This window comes from Myotis brandtii, unplaced genomic scaffold (assembly GCF_000412655.1).
Source record: "Myotis brandtii unplaced genomic scaffold, ASM41265v1 scaffold513, whole genome shotgun sequence".
Lineage (NCBI taxonomy): Eukaryota > Metazoa > Chordata > Mammalia > Chiroptera > Vespertilionidae > Myotis > Myotis brandtii.
The window spans coordinates 1,871,595-1,881,137 of record NW_005369552.1 but is presented as its reverse complement, the minus strand read 5'-3'; the positions used below and the strand labels follow the sequence as shown (position 1 = coordinate 1,881,137).

The window sequence follows — 9,543 nt, the reverse complement described above, 5'->3', positions numbered from 1 at the left end:
CGAGGGGTCCCAGACTGTGAGAAGGCACAAGTGGGGCTGAGGGACACCACCCCCCAGACAGTGCACAAATTTTTGTGCACTGGGCCTCTAGTCTATAATAATAAAAGGGTAATATGCTAATTAGACCGATGTCCTTCCTGACGAAGCCAGGGCCTGAGGTAAGCCAGCCGGAGTCCCAGGTGCTGGAGAGAAGCTGGTGCCGGAAGCCGGGGGAAGGAAGGCCTACTCTTGCACGAATTTTCATGCATCCGGCCTCTAGTTGAATATATAAGTATATGCTCCTGTTTTACCATTGGCTCCATCCCTCATGCTTCCCCAGGCATTCAGCACAGTGCTCAACTTAAAGAAGGTGCTCAGTAAACATGTGTGAGTGAGTGGATGCCCATCCAGTTTCACTCCTCAGTGCCTGGGATGACTGAGAGTTGACTTTGAGGTTACAGCTCATGATTTGAAGTGCTTCCTGGCCTGTTGTGAGGGACTAGCCACCTCCCCACTGCTGGCCAGATAGAACAGCAAACAGGGACATGACTCTGAATGATGAAATGCATGGCTCCACACACACCATACACCAACCCCACTATATTTTCTGTCTCTATGACCTCATGCAAAGGAATGGGTCTCAAAATGATAGCTTTAATTTTTCTCCCCCAAAGATTCTTCCTATAACACATTTACTCTCCTATTATCTCCTCTATCCCAATCTATTGCAGTTTCCCCTGTTGGCTTCACAGTGACAAATAATTGAAGCTGTGACTGCATTTGAGACTCAGCTTCAGGGAGAACACTGTTGACAGTGCATAGTAACCCCAAAGAGCCCGGTGCTGCCTGACTGCTTTGACCTTGCCTCCTACAGATCCCACTCCAGGGAGGTTTTCTGGACACTCCTGAATCAACGTGGGCTCCCACATTGTAAGGTGCCACAACTCCTTCATTATCAGGAAAACAACACGCTCTTTGAGCTATTAACGTGAAAGGAGTTTGTATTACATGCAAGGGTAAGAACCACCCCCAAATCATCTAGACCCGACATTCTGTCAAAGCAGAATGTTTAAGGTCTGAAAGCTCTTCCTCAATTTCTTCATTTAAGATGTGCCCAGAGCCCAGCTGCTGTGGCTCAGTGGACTGAGTGTCATCCATGTAACAAGAGGTCATTGGTTTGATTTCCATTCAGGGCACATGCCCCAGTTGCAGGCTCGATCCCCAGTGTGGGGCATGCAGGAGGCAGCCCATTAATGATTCTCTCTCATCATTCATATTTCTATCTCTTTCTCCCTCTCCATTCCTCTTTGAAATGTTAGAGCAGCTCTTTCTGGCCCACATGCACATGAAAGTGCTCAATAAACACATGTTGATGATGTGGATGAACTGCTTGTATTTTTAAATTATAATATGTCCCCAAATGCCAAAATTTGTGGAATTGAATGCAGAAATAAAAACTTGCTTTTAAAGTAGTAAAATTAATTTTTCTGATACAGTGGTTTCTGTAGTCTGTAGCATAGCAGCCTCACTAGTCCCAGGGGATCCCCCCCTCCCCAGATAGAGAGGAACCCAAACAGTAAGACACCAGCTGTTCATTTTCTATATAACCACGGGAAATCCTTCTATACCTTAGGCTGGATAAAGGAGTTCTATTTTCTATAATTCATCATGTCAACATGACAGAATCAGAGGGCCTGTTGACCAAGAAGTAATTTATCTTCAGATCACTATTTTCATCTGAAAATATTTTCCTATTTGTTACAACAACTACAAACCAGTTTGAGGTAAAGCCAACTATTCATGTAAAATACGAATCAATGCCCAAGAGAGTTTGTGCTTGACATGTGAACAACAGGAGAGCTCTTCATGAAAATTTCAGGGGGGTGGGGGCAAAGGGAGAAACAGTGAAAGACAAAGGCTAAGTTTCTAAAATTCTTGGGAACCTTCCATTTACATAGCCACGCAGAGGATGTTTAATATATATATTTTTTACTATTAGCATTAAACCCACAACACTTTCCATTGCCATCATATTGGTGTCAATGGGGCAATAATCATTAATTTACAGGAAGACAATATTATAGGAGTGGGTCATATTTTACACCTCCAAACATGTTTAAACACAGCTCTCAACCCATGTCTGAAAACTCAGGGAAGGAGGGACATGGACAGACTACAGAATTATTATAGGTCATCTGGGAAGCCATATGTGAGGTCACCAGCATTGTCCTAGAAAGAAGAACTCAATGTCTAAGAAGTATTTCCAATGGTAGTTATTTCAATGGACTGTTACTAATTGGCCTCCCTCTGAGTAAGGGCATCTAAGCAGCAGTGTCAGCCACGGTTAGGTACATAGGGGGATGACTCTGAATGATTGCTTTAAGTCAGACGACGCGGATGAATGCCTGCTCTGCTCCATAGAAGCTATATGACCCTGGGTAAGGGCTTTACTTAATTCCCCTAAATCCCGTTTCATCCAGAACTAAACAAGGTAGAGTACACAAATCCCTAAGCATATTGAATGGTACCCAGAGAATCCCCAGATGTTTATGGCCATTGACCACTCTGCACTTTCACTGTGTGAATTACTCATGAATATCTTTTACCCATTTTTCAAATTAAGTTGTATTTTTTTCCTATTGATTTTCAGGCATTCTTTCAATTGCATGCATATTAACACTTCATTGAAGAATTTTCTATCTGTTTATCATCCTTCTTACCTCCATGATGTCTTTTATTGTCTTTTTATGTCTTTCATAAAAATTTTAAATTTTTGTGTAGTTGAATCTATCATTTTAAAAAATGTTTCCAGGTTTCATGTCATGTTGAGAAAGGCATTTCCTATTCCAACATTTTAAACTAATTTCTAATTATTTCATTATCAGAAAATATGTTTTGAAAACATACAATTAAAGTTTTTGTCTATTATGTTGTTCACCACAATTTTTTAAGTCAAAGATTTAAAATCTTAACAATTTGTGCTAGAATATAAATTTCTCTTTAGATGACGTGACACGCTCTTCTTCCCCTGATTGTGTTTCTTAGTTTGCCCTTGTGGTCAGGAAACTCCAAGCCTAGGATTTTCTCTTTTGTGTTACTTGGATTTTTATCCCTGTACCTATGTTTTTATGGTCCCTTTACTGAATGCTATCTTGGATCTTTTCTGAAATTAGAAAGTCATTAAATACAAAATAAATTAGAAAACAATTAAATAAATAAAAACAAACAGGGATTAAATAAATAATAGAACATACTTATTTTTAGTTTAAGCTTTCTCAGTTCACTTGTTTCTCAATCCATCTTGCTATAAATTCTTTGTCTGCTAGAATGAACTGGACTCCAGTGGGTAAGATTACAAATACTTGCTCTCACTCTAATTATTCGTTTACAAATCTGTGCACCTCATTCTTAGCCCCTCCAGGATAAGGGTGATTCTAATTATCCTCAAATCCAAGTCACCTGTGGCTTAAAGTGAGCACTAAGATGTTTGCTGAATAAATGAATCAGAAAAAAAGTCTCTCACAAAACATCTCACACCAGGAATCGAGTTTAAGGAGGCAGCCCCAGGACACCCAGGGTACGTCCTATTGTGGGCATATGTGGCATCTACAATCCAGGATGACAGCAAGGAGCAGATGACCCAAAGGTGCAAGAGTTGCCATCACTAGGCTGCAGTCACCAAGGGAAAGAAGCAAAGCACCACAGTTCGGTTGGCACAACCCAAGTAATTAAAATAACCCAAACACTTCACAGTGCCCAGAAATTCAATTATTTGGGATTTAACTGTATCCTGCATGCCAACCTTCAACTTTTTTAATTAGCTTGATGATGAACAAATGAGGCAGTGTGGAAGCTGACTTCCTTTTAGAAACTAGATTTCATTTAAATTAGAAATTCAAACCACTGGCATAGATGAAATGCTAAAATTCACTAATAAAATTTCTATTAACAACAATAATTTTGAAATACAAGGAAGCCTCAGGTGCTGGAGTTAGATTAAAAGAAAAGTTCTAAAATCTTTAAAATGAGCTTCCTGCTTTGTTTTCCCAGTTCACACCTGATAACTCAATTCCACTTCCTCTGGGTTTTTCCACAGTGGTCTCCTTATCTAAGGCGGGGGAACAAAACAAATTATTGTCTCACCTTCACAGATCTTGCTCAACAGTGAATTAGGGCCCAACAGCCATTCTCCCTCCCTGTTACTGTGCCTTCCTATGTGTGGAAGGTGGAAGGTTAACTACACCCTTGGACATCCCTGCAGGTGCACAGATACCTGTGTGTGAGATATGGGAGGAGCGAGAGGGGCAGGGGCCACACTTGGTTTGCTCCAGCAGTTTTCACTGACAAACATCTTTGCTTGTCCTGTGTTTGCATCAGCTGAGTTTCCTGTCTCCAGTTACTAGCTTCATAGGTGTGGAGGGGCAAGGCATAGTCTGGATCCAGCAGGCAAAGCGTGGCTCTGGGTCAGCCCTTCTGAGATAGCTGTTGATCCCAGGATCCCAGCTTTGGTGACAAAAGCCTGGAGCCAGCAGAGGCAACAGCATCCTGGGTTCCCGGAGAGGAACTGGTGCCCTTGGGGTTCTGGGACTCTCTCCTGGAGGCACAGTCCGGAGCTTGCTCCCACAGTTCTTCCAGTGATTTTCTCAGCTCCTGTTTCCCTGAGACAAATGCCAATCTGGCCTAAAATAGCTTGCTTCTTGTTTATTTTACAATCAAAAGAGTGAGAGGCAGTTGTGATAATTTTAACATGAAAAAGGAGTGTGCCTTAAAAACAATGGTATTATAATTGGTACTAGAAGCTCGGTGCATGAAATTCATGCACAGATAGGGTTCCTAGGACTGGCTGGCAATCAGGGCCAATCTGTGGGGTGACTGGTTGGGTGATCAGGGAGCACCTGCCTTGGCCGGCCTGGTGCTGCCCGCTGGCCGCCCACCCCCCCCTCAACTGCCACCACCAGTCGCCTCCCTCTATGGGGCGATGCAGGGCGATTGGGAGGCCCCCGCTGACTGGGGGCAGCTCCTGCATTTGTCTTGTGCGCATCATAGCAACCGATCATTCCACCAGTTGTTCCACCGTTCAGTTAATTTGCATATTAGGTTTTTATTATATAGGATTGTAATAATTATTATTAACTTTAAGTGCCATTTAAAACTCATCTATCATCCCATCTAAATAACTGATGTGCACAGAGACTTTCCAAAGACATTTAATGCAAAAAGTCTTACCAGCAGGCGTGGCTGTGGATTTTGGTGCTGGAAGCAAACTCCTGCGGGGGGTAGTGACACTGGAGGTCGCCAGAGGGGCCACACGGCCAGCTCCCTTGGGTGCGTCTTTGGAAGGCAGGGCTGCTTTCAGGGTAGGCTGCTCTTCATTTCCAAAGGCTGAACCTGTGGGAGGCAGACAGTGTTCTAATTATATCTTCATGAAAAATGGATGGACCCCATTGCCATTTGCAGTTGCCAACCAATCCCGCTTTGGAATGCGACCTCTCAGTGAGTAGTCCTGAAAAGCAATTTTCCGGACCAGCTGTGAAAAAAGTTCCCTTCAGACACCACATAAAGTCTGCCTTTTAAGAGTCTCATGCTCTACCGACTGAGCTGGCCAGGCTAAAGTCTGCCTTTTAAATATCCTGGGCAGGGGGCTCCATAAAAGTCAAGAGCAGCCTCAGTCCAGAGATTTTACATAAATGCACACACAAGCCACCCCCTTCCCCGCCACACACACACAAATATCTATAGCTACATGGCTGTGTAACTATATATGATATGCACTTATCTGGTACCTCTAACCCTTTCTTAGAAACCCATGTGAGGGGCTCAGGAGGGGTGAGACTAGGACTTACACGTGCTCCACTAGGCAGTTTATGCAGAGCTCCCTTGGACCCAGCTAATTCCACCTTCAGAATAAGAAGCGTGGGATGAAGGGAGACGGAGAAGCTTGGACACAGAGAATCCCTTTGAAACTCAAGAAGCTTTTGCTTGAAGAGCTGAGGCCTCACCAAACTGAGAGGACCCTGAATTAGAGTCTAGGTTATTTCCAAGACAGAAGACGATAATTTCAGTTTACTATTCAATACAAAAGCAGACTCTCTATAAGACGGTGTATTTGTGACTGGCTGCTCTGACACTCTGAAGGTATGGCAAATTGGGGTATGTGTCAGGTTTAAATGCACAATGCGGTTGTGGCCCAAGCTCTAGATCTTTCCAAACCTACAGACAGTGACACCACCATCTATTTCCTGTTAAAGGACAAATCTTCTAAATACACCTCTGAGTACAACTGAGAGGACCAATTTACTAAATTAAACAGAGAACCTTAAAGTTGGTCAGCTGAGCAGCACTCCTGCTGTGGGAGCACACTGACCACTGGGGGAAGCTCCTGCATTGTGCATCTGCCCCTGGTGGTCAGTGCGTGTCATAGCAACCGGTCGAATAGTTGTTAGGTCATTCAGTCATTTGGCTGCTTAGGCTTTTATATATATAGATGATACAGAGAAGAAGCCATGTTGAGACTGAATATTGAATGCCAACTTTAATTGAAAATTTTTTAAAAATTTAAGAAAAGTACTCTAAATATGGAAGTGGTACTGAGTTCCATAAATGCTCTGGGTACTTCATAACAATGCAGACAATAGGAAACCGTTGTTTACTAAGAGGAAGCAAAGAACTGGAAATAAACAAACTGTGCCTGAGTGAGCCAGGAAAATGTTTTTCTGGAGAATTCAGCCAGTGGAAATGACTTGTGTGTCTAATTCAGTCATCTCACCCCCAACAAACCTGACCCTACCCTTGCCTGCCTGGGTGGTAAATGGTGTAGACCTGGAAGAAAGCCAAGCAGCTGTGGGAACTGCTGCCTCTGCCTCCCACCTCTGCACCTCTGCTCCCTCATTTGTAAGTGGGGAGAATGGTAATCGAGCTCACAGAACTAATGTGAGAGTTATAAGAACTAATGCAAGTGAATTTTTAAAAAGCTGATAAAATGTGTACAGTAGTGTCTGGGACTCTCTGATATGTTATTAACACTTATAGACCCCTTTTAAATTCAGTGGCTCATCATCACAGCAAATCAGTTTTCCATAAGAGCTTGGAAAGTGTTCAAGGGTTAATATCAGAAGAACTGCTCTCAGTGAGAATAAAGGAAAGGGCTGAAGTAGATCTGATAGGAACTGCAGCTTGACTGTCTTCACAAAATGATGAACTACTCCTGACAAAGGGAAAGGTGAGAAGAGCAACAGAACGAACCACCACGCTGGAGAAGGACAGCATATCACCAACCCCATTACCCAGGGAATGGCCCGGACAGAGGGCCTGAGCGGTTCAGCTTCCCTAGAGATTCACAACTCTTTCAAATCACTGGCTGCGATTCACAGATTCACACCCACCACAGGCAGTGACTGTCATACTTGAATTAATTAATAATTATATAGGTTTTAATTTATAAGTCTCTGACAGGTAGTGAGATTGAACATTTTCTTTTCACATAGGTATGGGCTATTCAAGTTTTTTCTTTTATAAGATACCCCTTCATAACTTTTGTCCATTTTTCTACTGAAGTGTTTTGTCTTTCTAATTGACATATAGGAGTTCTCTGAATATTAGCATACTGATGCTTTATTGGTATATATTTCAAATGGCTTGTATTCACACTATGTGCCTTTATTCAGAAGTCTTCCATTTTAATGCACTTGATTTTTCTCAGTCTTTTCTCACTTGATTGGTACTTTGTGTGTCTTAGCCTTTCATTCCCTATCTGATATCATGAAGATGTTCCCATGTATATTCTTCTAAAAGTTTTAAAGTTCTATTTTTCATATTTATATAATTAATTCACCTGGAATGGGACACTGAGCAGAGATCAGATTTGTTATAGCTGTTTGCTATACAGATAGCCAATTGTCCCAGCCCTGTATATTGGATAGTTCATTTTCTCTGCCATATCTGCATTTCCAGCTGTTGTATGTCAAGTTCCCATACACGAACCACCCCCAAATTTCAGTAACTTGTAGCAAGAGTTTATTTGTTGACCATGAATCACCTAACACAGGTGCTCTGGGTGGTCTGATATTCTGGGTAGCTCTATCCTAGGCAGGAACTCAGGGACCCAGGAAATTGTTTCTTACATATGACACCTAAAACACAAGTAACTGAAGAAAAAATTATGTTAGACTTCATCAAAATAAAAATAGTTGTGCTTCAGAGGACACTATTAATAAAGTGAAATGACAACCCATAGAACTGAAGAAAATATCTGCAAATCACATATCTAATAAGGGTCTAGTCCAGAATAAAGAGCCTTTATAACTCAACAATAGAAAGACAAATAAGCCAATTAAAAATGAGCCTTGGATTTGAATAGACATTTCTCCAAAGAAGGTATATAGATAGCCAATAAGTACATGAAAAGATGCCAATGTCATTAGTCACTAAGGAAACTTTAAACCCACTAGGATGGCTATAATAAAAAAATACAGATAATAACAAGTGTTGATGAAGATGTGGAAAAATTGGGAGGATTGTAATATGGTGCGACTGCTTTGGAAAACAGTTTGGAAGTTCCTCAAAATGTTAGACATAGTTATCATATGACCCAGCAGTTCCACTGTTAGGTATGTGCCCAAGAGAACTAAAAACATATGTCCACACAAACTTATACATGAATGTTCATAACATTACCATTCATAATTGTCAAAAAAGTAGGAACAACCCAAATGTCCATCAGCTAATGAATGGATAACCAAATGGGATCTACAAGCTACAATATGGACCAATCTTTAAAAAACATTACGCTAAATGAAAGAAGACCAGCCCTAGCCAGTTTTGCTCAGTAGTTAGAGCATAAGTCCTAAGACTAAAGGGTCGTAGGTTCAATTCTGGTCAAGGGCTGGTACCTTGGTTGCAGGCTTAATCCCAGCCCTGATCAGGCTGTGTGCAGGAGGCAACCAATTGATGTGTCTCTCTCACATCTATGTTTCTTTCTGTCTCTACCCCTCCCGTCCACTCTTTCTAAAACTCAATGGAAAAAATACCCTTGAGTGAAGATTAATAAATGAAAGAAGACCAGTACTAAAGGCCACATCTTGTATGATTCCATTTATATGAAACTAGAGGCCCAGTGCACAAAATTTATGCACAGAGGGGGGGTTCTTCAGCCCAGCCTGTTCCCTCTCACCATCCAGGACCCCTCGGGGGATGTCCAACTGCCGGTTTAGGCCTGATCCTACAGGGATCCCTGTGGGGTCAGGCTTAAACCGGCAGTCGGACATCCCTCTCGCAATCCGGGACCACTGGCTCCTAACCACTCATCTGCCTGCCTCATTGCCTCTAACCACTCTGCCTGCCTGCCTAATTGCCCCTAACCACTCACCTGCCTGCCTGATCACCCCTAACTTCTTGCCTGCCTGCCTGATGCCCCTAACTGCTTGTCTGCCTGCCTGATCACCCCTAACCGTCTCTGCCTCAGCCCCCGCTGTGGCAGCTTTGTCCAGAAGGATGTCTGGAATGACATCCAGAAGGTTGTTGGGCTGTATGGTCTAATTAGCATATTATGCTTTTATTATTATAGAT

General features: G+C 42.4%; 1 protein-coding gene across 7 annotated transcripts in view; it reads right to left on the bottom strand.

Annotated features, from left to right (window-relative positions):
• MTUS2 (microtubule associated tumor suppressor candidate 2) overlaps positions 1-9,543 on the bottom strand; it is a 550,651-nt gene that overhangs the window by 150,760 nt on the left and 390,348 nt on the right. For all 7 annotated transcript variants that reach the window (XM_014548541.1, XM_014548540.1, XM_014548544.1 and 4 more), the window contains one exon: positions 5,206-5,367. In XM_014548541.1, the coding sequence (XP_014404027.1) occupies positions 5,206-5,367 (162 nt within the window). The remainder of the gene's footprint in view (positions 1-5,205; positions 5,368-9,543) is intronic.